We start from the raw sequence: 23,093 nt of genomic DNA on the forward strand, positions 1-23,093 counted from the left end.
TGATCTAGACATTTGTCTTGGGAGGGGAAATTTACTTTTAGGGGGGAACTTCCAATGAAACACCAATCAAAATACATAAGAAAAATAAACCCAAACTACATAAAAGACATAAATAATAATTTACATGTATTAAGTTAACTCAATTTTTCTATCTAGCGTGTTTATTGGGTTGACTTTGTTTGTCTGTGGTTTAAGTTTCAGTCAGGTAATATATTTGTATGTTTCAACCATTTTTTCTTTAATTTTGAACCTTGTTAGGGGGAAGTTTCCCCTTTTCTCTCCCCGTAGATCCGTCGCTAATGCAAAGAGGTTACAACCTGGTGTTCTTTATCAAGACTTTTTGGAGGTTAACCTAAATTCTTTTCAAAAACAAAAAACCGAAAATGAAAAACTTATTTGTTTGAATAAAATGTTATTTTAAATTACATACATTACATATACATTCTAACACATTGATCGCCGTCGCGTCGACTTTTTACCGAAAATGTTAAAAAAAATTTTAATCTTAGGTTCATTATATTCCGAAATGTAAATTTCAATTGATTTTTCAATCTTTCTAGTTTTTTTTTTAGACAAAAACCCATATTATTTTAAGTATGCGGTCACTGCAATTTTTTGCTTTCGTAGCGCCGGATAGGGCTACGATCATCTGGCCAGCTACATGTTTCTGACGACAAAAATGCAAGAAGTGAATAATAGGACTATCAGTTCATGCTGTGATTTATGGGTTTATTGCATTAGTAAATATCTAACTATTGTTAGACTATTTAGTTGTGCGCAACTTGTAGTATAAAATATTCTTTGGTGTAAATACAAATTTGTTATTTTATAGAGACAAGAATAAAATAATCCAAAATGAATTGCCACAAACACAGCCATAAACTAAATTGCTGGGATCAGGTTTATGACCCCTACTCCCTTAATTCTAATTTCAGGTAACCGCCGCAAAGAGGTGATTCATCCTAACAGATAAGCATTACAAGACATCAAAAGGTGTATTATTTTGTAATCAAATTATTTTCAAAATACTATTTCGAGTATTTGATATCCAAAATACTTTCGCCTCTAGTGTTTAAAATACGAAATACATAGTGTATTTTAAATAGTATTTGAAATAAAATGTAATTCGAATACGACCAATTCTGAAAGTGCATACTTCTTGTATTATGTAAAAATAAAGAACAGCGTTATAAAATTACAAATAGTGAACTAATTCTTTAAAACGACATTGCAAAATCGCAAAAAATTCATTAAACCTAGTCTATCGAAAATATATTTTGTTGTTCCTTCATAAATTTTTGTTAAAGTAGATTAAATTACGCTTGGTATGATAAAAAAAACCATCCAACGAATTCTTTGTTTTAATCTAGTTAACACTCAAATAAAAATTTAAAAAAAATGTTATCGATAAAACGAAACTTGCCAGCAAGCAATTCTAAGCGTACAGGAATCATTTTCAAGAATTTTAGGACCCTATTTTGAGTATAATCGCCCCCTGTATCAAGTTAGGTACTTTTATATGGCACTCATTGTATTATTAATTTTCTTATCTTAATTGGCAACTAACATAAGTATCTATCTTGACAAAAAAGTATATCTACTAAATAAATTATTTTTCAAACCATTTCAAACTAGTCTGACAAACAGTTTGAATTTTCAAACCTGTACGATTGACTAGTTTGGCTTGACTTAAATTATTTGTCAGAAGGATTGACTTGAGTTTGACTTGAAATTAAATCAAACTCAAGTCAAGTTCAAACATTCAAGTCAAACTTGTGCAACTCTAATAAAAATGCCACAAGGAAATAGCTTCAGAAGAGATCTGCTTATAACGAGGTAATTAGGCCGCCATTTCAGTTCTCGTTATAGAGGGAGTCTACTGTATTATACTAATACGCCGCTAAAGAGTTCTAAAAACAACTGTTTTTTTTTATATATAAAAGCAGACTAAAAACCTAAAAATTAAAGGAATAACGTAGAAAACAGATATCCGAATATCAGATCGCCGATATAACTTAATTAACCTATGAAATGTCAATAGTGTCAAAATTTCATAACAATGGAGTAAACTTGCCTGAGGTTAGACCAATTGCAAACAAGCATTACAGCGCGGAATCCTCCTGTTTTAAAACAGGGTATAGTAGGTAAAAGCAAAAGATTGGCAAAATAAATAATATACTTACGTAGATCCATTTTCCCTCAAGGAGTCTGAGTTAACCTATAGTAGAGATAGTTTTCCAAACGTAAGTATAACATGGACATAGTTAGTTATTTAGCACTTTTATAGGACATTTTATAGCATTTAACCAATGTTTTTGTCTCTCAGATGATACTTATTTAATAATTCAGTTTTATGCTTAAAATGTGGCACTGATGCCACATTGCACACTTCAATACACAACAGAAATGCATATTATCTTTTTAAATTAATTCTTCCAGTGAAAATGTTAAATTAATCCTTGTACAGTAGAATACAAAATTATAAAGAAACATAACTAAAATGATCTAAAACACATTAAGAACTAACAGAATAATATTTATGTTTGTCTCCCAGACGCCATATTGATTTAATTTTGACAGCATGTTGAAATGCCCTATCCACTAAAATAAACAATACACAGACTCCTTTATTTTATTATTTTGTTATTAATTAAACAGAAAACATCGTTTTACCAAGAATCTGTAGGCTATAAAAAAATGTTTTTTCTACAACCGTGTTAAAAATGCAATTTTTAGCACTCCATAAGAGCGTTAAAAATGCTACTTTAAGGCACTAGTGCTTTAAAATTTTTAAGGCACTGCAGTTCGTATTGATCGTATAGACAATTTTGATGTAATGTAAAAAAAAATATAAAAATGGAATGTCAGTCAAGTTCAAGTAAAAGTTTTTGTAGATATTGTCCTGCAATTACGTTTGTAGAAAAAATATTGTATGATATGCGTGTTAAATAGTACATTTTTAAGGAGTGTGAATTGCAGAACTCGCTATCGCTCATTCTGCAAACTCTCACATGCGTGCCTTAAACGTGTACTTTTAACACTTATATCATAAATAACTATTAAACATCAAATTTAATGTAGATGAAATTTTGAAGAAAACTGTTTGTTAGCACTTTTTGTGTAAAATGAACCGTTTTCTCAGAAACAACTCTTAAAAGGGACTTCCTAATTAGAAATCGAACGAGTCGTACGCTTAAAACAAGCTCCACAATAAAACTAGTTTTTAAGTGTTAAAAAGCAACAAAGTAATTCTAGTCTTACGTATAGAGTGAATCTAAGTGATTGTTCTTACGGCAAGTACAAAAACTGTGAGTAGAAATTATTATTTAATCTAAATAATTAACATTTACGCTAAATCCACGTACACAGTAATCAATTTGGGATATAAAGCAACAACTTTTTATACCTACCTGCTATCAGTTCTGGTATCAAAATGACAGGACCGTACTTTTAAAATTTATCGATGACAATAATAATTGAAAATGGATAGTTTTCCGCCTCTTGGGGCTCCTGATCAAGAACTGGAGCATTATTTACCAAATACAACTATGAAACAATCTTTTGCCACTATCACAAATCAAAATTTACCCAAATTCCCGTTAAAATCACAAGCAGTAGTTTTTAGTACGTTGGAAAATACAAGGTTGGAAGAATATTTGTTTGCAGTTTGAGATTTAATGCATCCCAAAAATATTCTTTTCTCCTCTACAATGTCAAATGGTCGAATTTGTATTTACCTAGCAAGCGAAATTTTAGTTAACAATTTTCTACAAATTAATAGGGGAATAATAACTGTAAACCACCAAAAAAATCAGGGTCGTAGATTAACATCGCCAAATGAAAGATTATTGATATCAAATGTTTGTCCTTCAATCCCTCATTCAATTACTGAAAATGAACTTTCCAATTTGGGATTAAATTTTGGTAACAATAAATTTTTTAAAAATTGGTACTAACAATAATTTTTTTAAAAATTGGTACATCAAATCCTGATTACAAACACATTTATAGTTTCAGAAGGCATACTTTTATTTCTCCCCCTGTCTCATCAATACCTTACTCAATACTTGTAAATTACGAAATGATATCTTACCGTATATTTCTTGTAATGGAGAAAGATTTATGTACCATTTGCAGACATGCGGGACATTTGGCTGAAAATTGTCCAACTGTTTCGGAAACCCAAACATCTCAAATACAAAATGCTGCTCCAACTACTTTAACTGATCCAATAAACAATGAATACATTCCAACTGCTTCAACCGCTCCAACTACTTTAACTGATCAAATAAACAATGAAAACATTCCAACTGCTTCAGCCGCTCCAACTACCTCAACTGATCAAATAAACAATGAAAACATTCCAACTGCTACAACCACTCCAACTACCTCAACTGATCAAATAAACAATGAATACATTCCCCGAACGTAAACTATATCTTCGTTTACTCCTACACTATCGACTAAACCTAATATTCATATTTTACCCGCTACTCATGCTCACAAAGTACTGACACCCAACAAATATCACACGATCCTCCTTCAAACAAACGAACTCTTTCTGAAATTATAAGCTCTCCCCCAAATGATACTCCAGAAAATAGCTCCTTTCCAGCTCCAAAATTAAAAAAGCCAAAGTCTTCAATCACAGATACAAGATCAATTATTCAAGTATTGGAAGATATAACAAATTCAGCTAGACTAATGTATGACGATACTTCAGTAACACATTCAATATCTTATGAAACATTCGTAGATATGTATATTGGAAAATGCTCATGGTACCCCTGACCCAATAAGCTTAATAAAAACTTATACAAACGATCTCGAAAGCCTATTGAATCTTTTAAGTCAACTATACGAAAATTTACCAAATAAGAAATCAAAAGCTAGATGCACCAGACATTGAAACAAAATACTTAAATTCATACAACCAGATACAAACCAACTGTCAACACCGTTCCTCCCTGGACGATCTCTATCCCAACTATAGATACCAAACTCTCCATACATAAAAAAACAGATAACCATCCCAAAGTATTATATCAATATGCCCTCCAAGAACTCAAGACATACAGTAATCATAATCTTATATATACCGGTGCCTCTAAAACCATGGAGGGAGTGGGAGCAGCATTTATGTTCAATAAAACTAAAATATTAATTAAACTCCCGAAATTACCTTCCATTTATACAGCCGAGTTAACCCTATCCTCAACGCAATAAATTTTGTGGTAGAAAATAACATGAAAAATCCTGTCATTATTACGGATTCCCTAAGTTCTGTAGCTGCCTTAAATGACCTATATCCTCTTCATCCAAGTCTACTACTTATTAAATCAGCATTACACAAATTGCAAACTATGAATATCAATGTCAACTTTGTATGGATTCCATCACACATCGGAATTGCTGGTAATGAAGAAGTAGATTCATTGGCAAAACTAGCAGTATTAAGCACGGAAGCTGTAGAAATCAGAAGCATTCCACATCTAGATGTAAAAGCTGTAATCAAGAACTTTGTAATCAATGCTTGGCAAACGAAGTGGAATCAATCAACATCCAAACTGCGAGAAGTAGAACATTCAATACTACCTTGGAAATCAACCCCAAATAAGCGATTACATCAAACCATTCTCTCTCGTCTGAGAATAGGCCACACCGCGATCACGCATAAACATCTGCTGGAGAGTGAAGTAAAACCACAGTGCTACGTACATATGTGATATTGTGCTCAGTGTTCGCCACATTTTACTGGAGTGTCCTCTCTATTGCATGGAGAGACTTCAATATAAACTACAAGACACCTAACAAGCAATATTACGTGACGGAACTAATATGAACAATTTGACATCATACTTGTATTCTATAAATGTACTAAATAAATTGTAAACCTTTTAATTGTATTGCGCCAATGACCCTTTGAGGTTGAGGCATAAATAAATAAAAAAAAACTCTTGAAACGACGGGCAATTTTGAATGTCCGTTACAAGCGCGAAATCAATTTTTTAAATAAAATCTGTATCAACTCAACGGTAAAAATTCGATCTATTGATCAGAGTGTCTTATTGACAAAAATCGATAAATTGCAAATAGTAGGTGCAGTAAAATTCTGGTTACCTTGTTTATTTACTTCTAACATACAGTGAGGATGTTTGAGTTGGAATAAATTCATTTTTTCGAGAATGGGCGACTCTGGAGATAATTTCCGAAACAGGTCGATTTTTATTTTTAAATTATGATTTTTTGGCATATATATCATACTAGTGACGTCATCCATCTGATGTAATGCCAGTGATGACGTAATCGATGATTTTTTTAAATGAGAATAATAGGGGTCGTGTGATAGGTCATTCAAAAGGTTATTCAAAGCTCTATTCACTAATATAAACATTAACAATTATTTATATAGGGTGCCCAAAATATTTTTTTATTAATTAATTGAGACAAAAAGAAGAATGTATCTATAATTTATTTAATTCAAAATACATTTTACTGTTGTCCGAAAACAGGAAAAAAATGTTTATTTAATAAATAAATATTGTTTTTCGCTTAAATTCAATATTAAAGCTGCCACCCACCTGCCTCTTAGCAGTTTGAACATTTAATTTAAGCGAAAAGTAATGTTTCTTTTTCAAATTTTAACATTTTTTTCTGTTTTCTGACAGCAGTAAAATGTATTTTGCATTAAATAAATTACATACATTCTTCTTTTTGTCTCAATTAATTTAAGTAAAAATTGTAATAAGTAATAATTTAATACAATTTTTTTTTTGGGCACCCTGTATAAATAATTGCCTATGTTAATGTTTATATTAGTGAATATAGAATTGAATAACCTTTCGAATGAGTTATCACACGATCCCTATTCTCATTTAAAAAATCATCGATTACGTCATCACGCCAAGATGGATGACGTCACTAGTATGATATATTATGCCAAAAAATTATAATTTAAAAATAAAAATCGACCTGTTTGGGGATTTATCTCCAGAGTCGCCCATTCTCGAGAAAATGAATTTATTAAGAAGCAAACGTCCTCACTGTATATTATGAGTGATATGGATTTTTATTTTTGTTTAAATACTTAACATGTTTAATGATTATTTATTGTATCCAACAGTTTGTCAACATATTTCATGTAATACATAATTACTTATTTTAAGTACTTACTTGGACTCGAGGTTGCTTCAGCATATTCATGGTTAACACATCTAGAAACACATTCTTGAGCAAACTGTGGTGAACTGTACATTGGAGTAACCCTGATGAACAATGAATGTAGTGGTCTTTGCTTAACCTTAAAGTCTATTGGAAACGGAGCCTTTATGTCCATATATACCTTGTTCAAGGTTGGAGAAAACTACAACAAATCGTATATCATGATAATCACGAAACTGGTATAGCAGTCAATGTAATATTTATGCCGGTTAATTTTTTTTATTTATTTATTCATTGCTAATTTACAATCTACTTCAATAAAGTAATAAGTAAATGTGATGTAAGTTTTTTTGGCTTGTGGCAGGTGTCGTCCATTGACATCTCTCTGGAACTGACCTAGTTAGGTAGCAGCCACGGAAGACGTACAGAAGGTATGCCGATTTTGGCGCCTAATTCCGTCCGTTCCGCGCACGACGTCAGCTTCGAGGAACCCACACACTTGCCACTTGACTTGCAGATACATTTTTACATGCATTTGTGAAATTCTTTACACCTGATAGTTTTACGGAGCGGAGAATATATTTTGTTACTTTTAATTATTAGACAGTATTGAACGTATTAATATTCAATTTATTATTTGTATTGTTTTTGGTATCGTGTGGGTCTGGCATAAATTTACAATGCCGAATTGTGCCGTATATAATTGCAAAAACGCTGGACGGAAGGGCCGCCCGAGAACTTTATCGTACCGATCTATTATCGTTATGGTACTAGATACTGGAATTCTATAAAAATAACAAAGTTACTCGTTATTTTGATATTTTAGAAACACCTACTGTACTTAAAAGTATTTTATGGTTCTACGCATCATTAATTCCTGCATTTGAGAAAATGTTCGATGCCATATTTCGGGGACACACTATAGATGTGTAGATTATTGCATAAATCAATAGAATATTATAGTCATACTTTCATTTCAAATTAGTTCATTTTTCTGAGAAATTAATAGTTTACAATATTTGCATTTCATTCTATTTCGATTAAGCCAGTCAATGCGCGAGATTAAGAACAAGATATTATCTCCAAATTCTATCCTACTGCATGGATTTGAATGAAATTTTGGGAGTAGCCCAATCTCCTAATTCAAAGTCTATCCTATATACTATGGCGCTTTTATCATGGGGGAAGTTCCCACCACTTCTCAGGGGTGAAATATTTTTATTTTCCAATTACATGGAGAAAAAGGAAGATTTTTAAGAAAATTTAAAAATTCATTCTATAATTTGATCACATTTTTTACAAAAACCATTCATTTTAAACCCGTTCAACATTTTGAAAGTAGAAATAACACTATATATATATATATATATATATATATATATATATATATATATATATATATATTAAAAGGTATTGTAGAAGGAAAACAATGCATTTAAATTATGGTAGATGGGGAGTTAAATGTATATACTTTTCATTTTTCCTTAAAGTACATTAGTCATATATTTTTTTGCACCATATCTCGCTTAGTTTGTAAGTAACCGACATTTAACGGTGCTCGTTTTAAAGGCCTTTTCAAACACTACAAAAGGTGTTGGTAGCATTATACACCTAAAACCTACCGTTCCTCTGTTATTTCAAGTTGAATACACCAATTTGAGCATGCACCAAAAAACAAACTATTTTCACCTACCATATCTCTTTTTGTATTATAAATAGAACATTTACGAAGGAACGAATCTCTTTATTATTTATAATCTAAAAAATGTTTTATATAGTGTTTTTAGTTAGATGCATAGTTTTTAAGGTATTCACAAAAAATCCGTCCGAAAAGGTGTCATTTTTCAATGAAAATGGCCAATTTTCAACTACGCATAACTCAAAAAGTATTGAGTTCCAAAAAAAAAGTATAGACCAGTTTTTGCTTAGAAATAGGTTCTTTAGCCACTTTCGTGCTTATTTTGACCAACAAATTTTCCACCCCCTTGAAGAAGTGGGAACCGCCCCAAGATAAAAGCGCCATAGTATATAGGGTAGATTTTGTTTCTTGAGCTATTCCCTACTTACTGTGAAAATATCAAGTACATCAATGTAGTAGGATGGAATTCGGAGCCAAATACCCTCATTGAATGCCCTACAATAATGCTCTGCTATGAACGCGTGAGAGAGGACACACATAAGATTATAGCAAAATTTCTATTTACCGTAACTTTTCGAGTTTTTGAGCTACAGCAATGAATTTTATGTCATTGGAAAGGTAATTTTGCATTCTTTCAAAATATGTTAAAATATACAGGGCGTATCTAAAAAAATTAAGATTTTTTATTCATTTCCGGTTCAACCGGAAGCCATATTTTTGGTAAAATTTATTGTGATAATAGATAATAAAGTACCATATATGTTTGCAAAATTTCAAATTTTAGTTTCTATTAAGAAGGAAGTTACGGGCACTCGAATATTTTTTTATAAAAAATTCATAACTCCCCTCCTATGGGGAGTTAAGATATATGACTAATGTCATTCAATTTACTGATAGGATATCAAAGATATATCAAAAAATAAAAAAAATCCTTGGAGCCATTTTTGAGAAAATCTAGTTCAAATTTATGTCAAAATGTGACCCCTTAAATATAGGCAACCCGTAACTTTTTCTGAAAAACGATAACATCCTTCTTATAGCCCCATCTTTAGACTATATAACGACTTTTTCAAATTAAACTTATCTTCAACAAGTTTTTAGATAGATAGGGAAATGTGTCGGGTGGGCGGTCGGCCATTTTGGCCGCCATTTTGAATTTGGAAATGTCAAATTCCGTATTTTTATTTACCTATCGATGAGCTTACTTTGAGTTGAATTTCATTCATTTCGCTCAAAATTTGCAAAAATGGGCCCAAAATAACCCCCCTATTTCGGCCCCCCTTTGAGAGGTTTTTTTTTAAAGCTTAGTTTCTCGACAAAATTCTCTTAAACTTACTCATACCGAATTTCATCAAAATCGGTCCAGTAGTTTTTGCTGGGCGGTGGCGACATACGTACGTACATACTTCCGACATGTTTTTTTTATTTGCTTTTTAGACTCAGGGGGACTCAAAACGTCGAAAAAAAGTGAAATCTGAAAAAAAATTTTTTGCACGATCCTATAACTTTATCTATTATACTATACTACGTATATAGTACGATAAAGTAAAACTGTAATCAAAGTACAAAAGGTACGAAAATAAAATACTTCAGCTTTCCAAAGACAGATAATTTGTCGAAACAATGGATAATCGCATGTTGCAGAGAAGATTAAATTAATTTAAAAAATGTTAAGTTTGGAATTAATTCTAAAATGCATATTTATAAGAAATTGATATAATATCAAAAAAAGTAAAAAGAAGATATCAAAAAAGAGCTGTATTAAATAAATATTTATATCTATAATAATATATTTTATCTACTCTATGTCATATTATGTGTAAGTTTTTAGTTTGAGAAAACTGTCATTATAGATAGCAGTGCGTGAGGTGTTTAAAGTGTGCGTGAAGTAACAATGTATTTTAAATGGGACTTACTTTTCGCACTGTTTTTAACACACTTTCATATAATCAAATATCCTTAACTTTCGCGTTGTCATGGTGATGACATAATGAGCAATAAATTACGACAAAGTTTTGACAGTTTTGTGGTTTGAAAGAAGTTAGAATTTTTAAATGTCAAAGTTCTAAAAATTGTAGAATAGAAATGAATTCCAGTGACGAAGAGTTACAGTTTTTTATTTGTTTATGGTAGAGTAGATAAAATATTGTATGAAACTGTGCGTGAAGTACTTTTTGCGAACTTACGCGATGTATAGCACTCGCTCCGCTGTCACTCGTGCTCTAAATATCGCGTGCGTTCGCAAAAAGCATACTTCACGAGCTGTTTCATAAATAACTATTATGTACCTATAAGTAACTTTAACTTTTTTCAGTAACGATTTACTCAATAAATTTTGAAGAAAAACATTATGAAATTCCTCTGAAATAAAGGCTTTTGAATTACTCTCCAAAGAATGCTCGTCATTTAAAGGCTGAGGAATCTCTTCAAGGTTCAGTACCCACTCTAAACTTACCTGGAGGCTCATCAAATACTGACCTAAAGCGAAAATCTGAGGAAAGAACACTGAGAATTACAAAAGGAAGACGTAGAGAAGAGATGGAAGATATTATAAAATCATCAAACAGTATTTCAAGTTGTACATTAGCACATAAAAAGAACATAGAGACGATTACTGAGGAGTCACAGCTTCCAAAATGTGATGAACAATTAACTTCAACATTAATAGAGACATGAATAGAGCCCCTGACTGGGTACAAGCTGTCTCTAGAGGTTCTCTTTTACATCCAAATGATGATATGTGGGAAGCGGCTCTGAAACTGGAGACGGAGTTCCATAAGATGCATGGTAACTCTTTATCTAAAGAGGAGAACATGTTTCACAAATTAGCTGATAAAACAATGTCACAAATAACAACTACATCAGTGCCTTACGAAGTTGTCCTTTACTTCACTAAAACTCGAAGTTATATTAGGCTACGAGAGTTAAATAGAAAAATTAGTTTAAAAATGCTCAAAGGAGCCTAGAGAAGAAAATGTCAAAATTATCCAATGTTAAAATATAATAGTATTTTATTTTTTTTTTGTTCTCTTGCAATAAATTACAGTGGAACTTCGATAAATCAGATTAATCGGGATCGCGGCCGTTCCGGATTAGCCGGAGAACATGGTAAAAATTAATAAAATACTGTATACTTACTGATAAACTCCATTATTATTGCAAAAACATGAAATACATGTGCACGGTACATCTAAATTACGTACAGTTGTATACAGTATTGTTTATTTCTTGGTAAAAATTCAGTCAAAGTGAAAAAGTGTTTGTTTTGTCTTATGAAAATCGGTCCGGGTTAGCCGGACGCCGGACTTCCGGGTTATCAGAGGCCCACTTATCGGGGTTCCACTGTATTCTATAAAATGTCTGCATTTTTTCTTTCCTTTTTTGGTAGGACGATATAACTAAGAGTATTATTTATAACATCAATGTTTTCTTTTCTTGAAAATATTTTTTAATAACCTGGCAATTTAAAAGAGAAAACATTTCATCAGGTTATTAAGACAATAGTGCAAAAAAGTTTTTATAGTATTGTTGAATTAATAATCAAGGCTTATTATTTTTGGACGTATTTCCTCGAAAATAATTTTCAAATACATTTTTAATGAACAACGTTTAGGTGGATAAATTTTAAATCCCTAGGAATAATAATATGTAGTACATAAAACTATTTTCTCTTATAATCATTTTTAATCAAAAAATCAGATGCTATCATTTTAAATTCGATAAAACTGGAACGTATCTCCTAAAAATGATAAGCATTCACAAAGCATTCTCCTCGCGCGTGACGTCACAACAGCGAGAGAGATGCGCCTCTGCATACTGTCTGTACGTATACCGTGGTAGCAGCTAGGTCTTTTGGCCAGCCTTTTCGGGCGTCTGTCAATCAGTAGAGGGTTGAATAATTCGTCTATGAGATGGTTTGCGCTGCGATTCATGTATCTTTCGGAGTGGTCAGTGATCACATCATTGATGAAAGGAACATTGAGGTCTGCATGAAGGGTTTGGTTTGACATTGACATGTACCATGGGGCATTAGCTAACATACGAATAGTCTTTGACTGAAATGTCTGTAGTATTTTGGTGTTAGATGGTTTGATACAGCCACACAGCTCGATTCCGATGTCCACACTGGTTTGAGTATTGTTTTATAGATTGTCAGTTTGTTTTCTAATGAAAGTTGCGATCTTCTGTTGATTAGCCAGCTCATATTTTTAAGTTTTAGGTCAAGGTGTCGTTTGAATACAATATGTAATTTCCAAGTAAATTTTTCGTCTATGTGAAGGCTTATGTTTTTATGAGTATAGGTATAGGTGAATTATTTAGGTGTAGTTGTGGACATTTAATTCTTCGATGTGTGAAATTTACTTGTTTGTTTGTGTTGATGTTTATTTTCCATCATCTAAAATCTAAGCCAGTCCTCTAGTTCATTGAGATGATTTTGCAATTTGTCAAATGCTAATATTTTGTTGCAATATTAAAAATGTTGCAATTAGTGTACTTTCGCTAATAGGAATATCAGCAGTGAAAGTTTGGTAAAGGATTGGGCCAAGTACACTGCCTTGAGGTACTCCAGATTTTATTTGGTGGTAGTTGGATAGGGTTCCTTCGTATTTAACGTGGAAGTATCTGTGTTGCCGGTTAAAAAATGTGAAGATAAGCAATAAAATACAAACGTACAAACATCAATAAATCAATACAAAATTAATACTCTTGTGAAAGTGTATCTGTTTAAATTAGTCATTTTTATATCTCTTTGTAAACAGTACTTTTTCTCGGCTCTTGATATTTTTGTCTATAATAGAGAAGATTGAAAATGTTTAATTATATTTAAAGTCAACCAATAGTATTGTCCAAACACCGACAAACAATATCTCTTGTCTCTCTATATCTTATCAATAGTCTCAAAAATCAACTCTATATACAGTGATGAGCGCGCTAATAACTGGTAAAATAACGCAAACAATGGAAAACACATTAATTTGTGAGATAAAAAGAGATGAAACTAGTAGAGGTGGGAAATTTAGCGAAAGAAACGTATAAATTTACATTATATTGATTGTTTCCCCCCTTTCGATGTATCAGAGAAGTATGTCAACTAAAACTGTCACTGTCACAGTGTTAGTTGTCAAACTTGTCCGATACGTCTAAAGGGGTGAAGCAATCAATATACCTAATGTAAGTTTATATGTTTCTAACGCTAAATTTCCCACCTCTACTAGTTTCATCTCTTTTTATCTCACAACTTAATATGATTTCCCTCTTTTGCGTTATTTGGTCAGTTATTAGCGCGCTTATCTCTGTATACAGTGTGTGAAAACACATTAAGTTGTGAGATAAAAAAAATGAAACTAATGGAGGTGGGAGATTTAACAATAAAAAGTTACACTGTGTTTATTGTTTCCCACCTTTAGACTATCAGAGGAGTAAGTCAACTAAAACTGTCACTGTCACAGTGGCAGTTGCCAAACTCGTCCGATACGTCTAAAGGTGAGAAACAATATATAAAATGTAAGTTTATAGGTTTTTATAGCTAAATCTCCCACCTGCACTAGTTTCATTTCATCAACAGAACAATAGCAACCTCTTAGTTTCAAAAATCAACTCTACGGAATATCAATTTAATGCAAAATTCGCAATGTTCTACTGATACAATACAATACTTAACACGTTCGCTAACAAGCGACTCATACGAGCTACATCAATTTTTCGCATACACCAGTGTCCCACCCGTGAGCCGGGGATCGCACTACATGTAATGGCAATTTAATTAGCTATGATATATGAGGATGCAGTGGCGGATCTAGAATATTTGCCTTGGGAGGGAAAATTTGTCTTAGGGGGAAAACTTACAATGAAACACCAACCAAAAGTCATAAAAAAGATAAACACAAACTACATAAAAGAGATAAATAGTAACTTACATGTTAAGTTCCCTTAATTTTCCTAACTAGCGGTTTAAGTTTCATCTCGGCTAATATATTTGCATATTTCAGCAACTGTTTTCTTTACTTTTGGACCTTGTTAGAGGGGGAAATATCCCCTTTTCCCTCCCCGTAGATCCGTCACTGAGGATGAAACTTAAATACCCCCTTGGTAGCAAACAGGTTAATAGTTATCAAATAATATATGTACTTACAAACCAGCCATTTTTTGATCCATTTGGAATTATGTCTACTTCAAAATTAAAAGGCCCTTCGTACTCCTCATTTGACAGAACCGCGGTTACAGGTTTTGGAATGTTCATGATGTGTGATTCAGATTTTGGAAAATCAGTCAGCTAAAAATTAATTATCATATAATACATACATGTTGTTTAAATTAAATTTTATTTATTTTGTTTATCCCACGCAGCTTTTTTTGCAATGTTATTGCTCAGAAAATAAAAATTCAAAATACCGACTGTTTATACAGGATGTCCAGAAACTCTACAGACAAACGACGACAGGAGATTCCCGATTCACCTAGTCCGAAAATGCTTCTTAAGGGAGCTAGAGCTCTTTGAAGATGGCGTCATGAAATTAGTTTATCTTAAATACCTCTAGAACGCTTCTATTTAGAAAAACGAAAATTGGTATGCATATTTACTTTTCAGAGATGAATCGATTCCATCCATTGCAAATTTCTAATACCGGTCATAGGCATCCGTTTTGGGTAGAGCAACGGGTATTTTATCGCATAACTTTTTTGTCTTTAACTTTTATACATTTTTGACACCGGATTATTAAATTGTGAGGTATTCTAGTACTAAAAGGTACTCTTGCTTCAAGTCGGTAAGACACACAGTTTTCTAGAAAAATCGATTTGAAAGTTTTTCGTTTTTGGAATTTGAAAAAAAATTGAAAGAACTTTTCAACAAAAAACGAAGTATTTTACCAACATAAAGTAAGAGTAACTTTTAGTACTCGAATACCTCATAATTTAATAATCTAGTGTCAAAACTGCTAAAAAATTCAAGACAAAAAAGTTATGCTATAAAATAACTGTTGACCTACCCAAAGCGGACGCCTATGACCAGTACTAGAAATTCGCAATTAATGAAATCGATTTATCTCTGGATATAAGTAAATGTACCAGTTTTAGTCTTTCTAAACAGTTTTTTTTTTAATTTTTCTTTTATTCAAAAAGCGAAAAATTTTCAAATCGATTTTTCTAGAAAACGGTGTGCTCTACCGATTTAAAACAAGAGTACCTTTTAGTACTAGAACACTTCACAATTTAATAATCCAGTGTCAGAAATGCATAAAAGTTAAAGATAAAAAAGTTATGCGATAAAATAACCGTTGCCCTACCCAAAACGGACGCCTATGATCGGTACTAGAAATTTGCAATGCATGGATCAGATTTATATCTTGAAGATAAATACGCGTACCAATTTTTGTTTTTCTAAATAGAAGCGTTCTGGAAGTATTTAAGAAAAACAAATTACAAGAAAATTAAAAGTTAAATAGTGCATAAAAGTTAAAGATAAAAAAGTTATGCGATAAAATAACCGTTGCCCTACCCAAAACGGACGCCTATGATCGGTACTAGAAATTTGCAATGCATGAATCAGATTTATATCTTGAAGATAAATACGCGTACCAATTTTTGTTTTTCTAAATAGAAGCGTTCTGGAAGTATTTAAGAAAAACAAATTACAAGAAAATTAAAAGTTAAATAGTGCATAAAAGTTAAAGATAAAAAAGTTATGCGATAAAATAACCGTTGCCCTACCTAAAACGGACGCCTATGATCGGTACTAGAAATTTGCAATGCATGGATCAGATTTATATCTTGAAGATAAATACGCGTACCAATTTTTGTTTTTCTAAAGAAGCTTCCAGTTCTGGAAGCCATCTTCAAAGAGCTCTAGCTCCCTTAGGAAGCATTTTCGGACTAAGTGAATTGGGTTAAATTATCTTAAAATTATCTGAAGAATCTCCTGTCTTCGTACATAAAAAAACGAGTACAAATAATACAATGGTACTTTGAGGGCCATTCTGTATAAGAAACTATTAATTTATTGATTACAGCTTTACAAAATAGGTCAATATCCGTAGAAAAAACGGTATTGGCCATTATTCATTAATTTCAAAAGTTTGAAAAGTTAGTCAAGAACGAGAAATTAGATAAATTCAGGTCTGTGAATTGGCTGAAGCAAAGCAGTGTTTAAGTATACAAATTGCCGATGAAGTTGATTTGAATAAAAAAACAATGAGGAAAATTTTGAAAGAAAACAACTAACATTGTTATAAAGTGCAGACCATTCAAGAAATATTTAGTGATGATCATTTTAAACAGATGTAATTCAGCCAGATAAAGGAGGAGGGTTAAGTAGAGCCAAAAACCTTGTAAAAAACCAACCATTTATGAAAACTGCAAATGTGTACAATAGACAAGGACTTTGAATCCCGAATGAAGTACGTGCCTCCTAGTGGCGGGATACGGGCAACAATACATTGGCTTATAGGGCAGTCCTTACAGTAGGGATCCTGGCCTATACAGAAAAATGCAGGCGGGTGTGGGGTAATACTGCACTTTGGTTGCATTGGTGGTGTATTGGCTAAACGTGCAGGACAGGGCAGGGTATGGTGCTGATAGAAAAGGCATTCAGGCATCAAATATCCAAAAATCTTTTCAGGCCATAATAATGAAAAGACCTTCTCCAAACGAAATAAAAACTTATACTGAAATGATGGCATCTCCTGAGGTAAAATGTTCCGGAAGTAAAATGAGCCTCCATTCGGATCTCCGGGTGAGGACTATCTCAGGGGGAACACCATTGCAGGTTAGAAAAATCAGGATAGGGTCTTGGAATCTTGGTAGTCTTACAGGTAAGAGTCTGGAGTTAGTGGATGCGCTCAAACGAAGAAGAGTTCAAATTGCTTGTATTCAAGAAACTAGGTGGAAAGGACAAAGGGCGAAAGAACTAGGTGATGGATATAAATTGTGGTATGTAGGGAGTAGTAACACTAGAAATGGAGTTGGTATAATTGCTGATAGTGAAATGAAAGATAACGTAGTAGATGTTGTAAGAACGAGTGATAGAATGATGTCAGTGAAATTTGTAATTGATAAAGAGGTATTGAATGTTGTGTGTGTGTATGCTCCTCAAACAGGTCTGGGTGAGAATGAAAGAAGAGCTTTCTATGATCAATTGGGAGACATACTGAGTGATATTCCAGCGGAGGAGAAAGTTATAATAGGAGGGGATTTCAATGCACATGTGGGCCAAGCCAAGACAGGATATGAAACAATACATGGGGGATTAGGCTTTGGAACTAGAAATGAAGCTGGAGATGACATGCTAGAATTAGCAACAGCATTGGATATGGCGATTGTTAACACATTCTTTAAAAAGAGAGAAACTCAACTTATTACCTACAAAAGTGGACAACATCAATCCCAAATAGACTACTTCATGATAAGGAAAGAAGACATACGTGAATGCAAGGACTGCAAGGTAATAGTTAGTGAGACAGTAAGCCAACAACATAAGCTGCTTGTTCTGGACATCGAAGTAAAAAGCGAAACTAAACAAAAATATCGGAGAGGACCACAAAAAATCAAGTGGTGGATGCTAAAAGATGAGAAGGAAGGTCTATTCAGGGAAAGAATAGTAGAAAAAATATGTTGGAACATGAAAGGAAGCCCTAACACAATTTGGAGAAAAATGGCCAATATTATTAGAGAGACGGCTATTGAAATACTTAGGAAAATGTCAGGAAAGAAGTTTGAAGATAAAGAGACTTGGTGGTGGTCAAATGAAGTACAAGGAAACATAAAAGAGAAGAGAAAATTATATAAAAAGTGGCAAGAAACCAGATCGGACATAGATCTTCAAAACTATATGGTCGCCAAAAAGAAAGCGAAAGTAGCAGTAGCAAAAGCTAAAGCAGAAGCGTATTCAAACCTATACGATCAACTTGATACCAGGGAAGGCGAAACGAAGATATATAAAATAGCCAAACAGAGAGCAAAGAAAGCAAAAGATTTTAATCAGATTAGATGTATCCGAGATGAAAATAATAAAATACTAGTTCACGAAAGGGATGTCAAAAAGAGATGGAGAAAGTACTTTGACAGCTTATTAAATGAAGAATTTGACAGACAGCCTGTAGAGTCAACGGAGACAGTAGCAGCAATGGTCACCAAAATAACCAACGAGGAAGTGGCTCAAGCGCTTCAAAAAATAAAGAAAGGAAAAGCGGTAGGACCAGATGATATTCCTGGGGAAGTATGGAGAGCATTGGGAGAGACAGGAACAAGGTGGCTAGCAGGTCTATTTAATAGAATTATGGAAGTTGGACAAATGCCAGACGAATGGAGAAGCAGTATACTGGTACCTGTTTACAAAAACAAGGGAGATATACAACAATGTACAAACTACAGGGCTATAAAACTGCTTAGCCACACCATGAAAATATGGGAAAGAGTAATTGATAGACGGATACGTGAAGAAACCGAAATATCCGAGAATCAATTTGGCTTTATGCAGGGTAGATCAACAACAGATGCAATTTTCATTATAAGGCAGTTGATGGAAAAATACAGGAGTAAAGAAACAAACGCTCATATGGTATTCATTGATCTTGAGAAAGCATATGATAGAGTTCCTCGAGAGATTCTGTGGTGGGCACTCAATAAGAAAGGAGTCCCTGGTGAATATGTAAAGATTGTGAGGGATATGTATGAGGGAGTAACGACTAGTGTTAGGACAGGTGTGGGAGAGACTGATAAATTTCATGTGAAAGTAGGATTGCATCAAGGTTCTGTGCTTAGTCCGTATTTATTCTCATTAGTTTTGGACCAGATAACAGCGAAAATACAGGGTAACATTCCATGGTGCTTAATGTATGCTGATGATGTCGTGTTAGTAGGAAATAGTGAAAGAGACTTAGAACAAAAACTGGAACAGTGGAGACAAGCTCTGGAGGAAAAAGGTTTAAAACTTAGTAGGACAAAAACAGAGTATTTGGAATGTTCATTTAAAGATGGAGCTACTACAAATAAAATGGTATCTTTGGATGGTGAAATGATTGTAAAAAGCAATAGTTTTAAGTACCTAGGATCGGTATTACAGAGTAATGGAGAAATAGATGGAGATGCATGCAGTAGAATTAGGGCTGGATGGATGAAGTGGAAAGAAGCGAGTGGTGTGTTGTGTGACAGAAAAATTCCAATGAAGCTGAAGGGAAAATTCTATAAAACAGCCATAAGACCAGCTATGATGTACGGAACTGAATGTTGGGCAGTGAAAAAGAAAGAGGAACAGCGAATGCATGTGGCGGAAATGAGAATGCTTAGATGGATGAGTGGAGTGACAAAGAAGGATAAAATTAGAAATGAGTATATTAGGGGAAGTCTAGGTGTGGCACCAATTGATGCCAAAATGAGAGAGCATAGGTTAAGATGGTTTGGTCATGTTCAACGTCGAGACGTTAACCACCCAATACGAAGAATAGCTGAAGTGCAGATTCCTGGAAGGAGTAGGAGAGGAAGACCAAAGAAGAGCTGGGGGGAGACGATAAGGCAGGACATGTTGGTAAAGGGGATTAACATTGATATGGCCCAAGATAGAATTGTGTGGAGAAATGCAATTAGGGAAGCCGACCCCGCATAGGGATAAGGCAAAGAGAGACAAGGACTTTGAATGTTGGAACGTGGAATATGCTAATTTGGTACCGGACAGGAGCATCCATACAAATCATAAAACTGTTAGAAAGAGTAGGAATTGACATTACAGCAATAGGCGAACTAAGGGTGTGCTCACTACGCAGAGCAATGGATTGTATCCTCGCTCCGACCCTTGCTCCCTGGTATTTATATTCGTGAATTCTCGCATTTAAAATAATGTATTTATTTTACATAGCGATCGAAACTATATTATCGATCGCTATGTAAAGTAAATACATTATTTTAAATGCGAGAATTCACGAATATAACGAATATAAATACCATGGAGCAAGGGTCGGAGCGAGGATACAATCCATTGCTCTCCGTAGTGAGCACAACTTAAGGTGGCTAGACACTGGAAACATAAGAATACACAGACAAGGCAGTCATTTTCTACAGTGGAAACCACAAAAAGAAATACGAGTTTGGCATAGGTTTCTATGCCAAAGAAGAATACTTAAACATATAAGTTTTACGTCCATCAGTGAGAGACTGTGTTATGAAAGGAAAATGGTAAAATATCTCATATCTGCAAATGCTCCAACATAAGATAAAGAGGACACAAACAACTGAACAACTCAAAAAGAACCCTGGAGAATTACCAAACAAGACAGTCAAATAATGTGTGGAGACTTCAACGCAAAAGTTGACAAGAGCTTACCCTAAGACTTAAGGCTGTATGACACTATGCATTTTCTTGTATCATTTCTAATATCGTTTCTGATATCGTTTCTTGTATACATTTTCTTGTATCATTTCTTGTACGTAAATTTGTGCCCTGTATGACACTATGCAAGTTCTTGTATCGAAAATTGTATGAAATTCGGCACGTGATTGGTCGAAATTTTGTTTGTCACCTTGTGTCACGTGTCACGTTATGGTAGTACTGCATCTACAGCTACCAGCTGATTTTAAAGATTTTATAAAATTTTAATTTAAAACTTTTAATTAACATTTTAATGTTAACCAGAATTTTACGTTGACTGTTTGAGGTTGATTATTTGTGTTTTTATTTTGTTTTGATATTTGTGCTAAAATATTTGCATAAAGGCCGCGTCTCACCATCAAATAATTTGATCAAACAGTTTGAGCAAACTCCGGAAGTACGTCAAAGTGACGTCACAATTGCAGTTTTTTTGAATTTCTAAAAATCTGTGCTCTCACTATCAGTCTAGTTTGATCAAATTTTTTGTATTGAGTTGTCTAACTTGTTTGTACTTTATTTAAAATTAAAATTTTTCATTATTATCCACAATGAACACTCAGGATGTGACGTCACTAACTGTCACTTTCAGTTTGCTCAAACCAGTTTGATCAAATTATTTGATGGTGGGACGCGGCCTTTAGAATTATCTTCAGTTTGATCCAAATTAGGAACTATTGTATTTTCGTCTATTAAAAAATTATGCACTATGAAACCTAAATTTATAGTTTGAACTTTACTAGGAGCTAAATATATGGTTATTAGTAGAACAGTAGTCCATACCAAACGGTATATTAAGTATCAATAAAAGATTTATAAATAATACCTACAAAAACACAAATAAATTCATCAATACATGATCCCATTTTCATTTCAGCCGCCATTATGAGTAAAGTAATTATGACATTTTAGATGTTTTACCAGCAGGTTTTACGTTTTTTGCTCTTTGCGCAGAAATTGGCGCAGTTCTTGTACAAGAATCTGTGTCTGACTCAAATTCTTGTATCGTTTCTGATATCGTTTCTTGTATCTGTGTATGACACTATGCATTTTTTTGACATATCAGAAACGATATTAGAAATGATACAAGAAAATGTATAGTGTCATACAGCCTTTACAATAAGACAACACAGCTTCCACAATATCTCAAATAATAATGGGCAAAGGCTCATAGAGTTAGCATCGGCTAACAATTGGCTTGTAAAGTCTACTGTTCCAACATAAAAACATTCATAAACAGACTTGGGTCTCTAATGACAGCTCCACATTGAACCAAATTCACCACATAATAATTATTGTCAATGCTAGACATGGAAGTAGGGTCAAGTGACAAATCTTGACAAAATGAGTGCAAAAAATTAATTTTTTTCTTAAACAAATTAACAGGATACATTTTTTAAAAAATACAACACTTTTTGACAAATACTCCAGGTTGTTTTTTTATGTGTATGTATGTAGAATTTTTATTTTATATAAAGTGATTGTTAGTTGAATGTAAACAGTGTGTAAACTTGATTTTCTCAAAAGTAGATACTTGTGACTTGACCCCTTTCTGAAATAAACGATTCAAGTAATGTTCTGGATGGAAAATGCCTCAGGGGGATAGATGGTGATACAGACCATTAACTAGTGAGAGCAAAAATTAATGCAATTTTTAAATACTTAACCATGACCAGGCTATCTTTCTTTTAGTGTATATTTAATCATAGTTTACTTTACTGGTCTAAAATGAATTATTGTCAAATATTTACTTTCTTAATTTTCTCAACTGTGATATTTTCAAGATATAAAGTGTTACACTGTAAATACTATGGTATACCAAAAAGCACAATTTATTTAAAAAAAGGAAAACGAAAAGTCCGAGATTCAAAGTTTACTACAATTAAACAATAAAAATAATAAACAATAGAGAGTTATTGCCACCGGCAAATAAAGGAT

The 23,093-nt window shown here is 33.2% G+C and overlaps 1 protein-coding gene across 3 annotated transcripts in view; it reads right to left on the bottom strand.

The window, feature by feature from the left end:
* LOC126881122 (cellular tumor antigen p53) overlaps nucleotides 1–23,093 on the bottom strand; it is an 82,626-nt gene that overhangs the window by 30,064 nt on the left and 29,469 nt on the right. For all 3 annotated transcript variants that reach the window (XM_050645176.1, XM_050645178.1, XM_050645177.1), the window contains 2 exons: nucleotides 14,934–15,074; nucleotides 7,174–7,363 (listed from right to left, as the gene is read on the bottom strand). In XM_050645176.1, coding sequence (XP_050501133.1) covers nucleotides 7,174–7,363; nucleotides 14,934–15,074 — 331 coding nt within the window. The remainder of the gene's footprint in view (nucleotides 1–7,173; nucleotides 7,364–14,933; nucleotides 15,075–23,093) is intronic.

This window comes from Diabrotica virgifera, chromosome 3 (assembly GCF_917563875.1).
Source record: "Diabrotica virgifera virgifera chromosome 3, PGI_DIABVI_V3a".
Classification (NCBI taxonomy): domain Eukaryota; kingdom Metazoa; phylum Arthropoda; class Insecta; order Coleoptera; family Chrysomelidae; genus Diabrotica; species Diabrotica virgifera.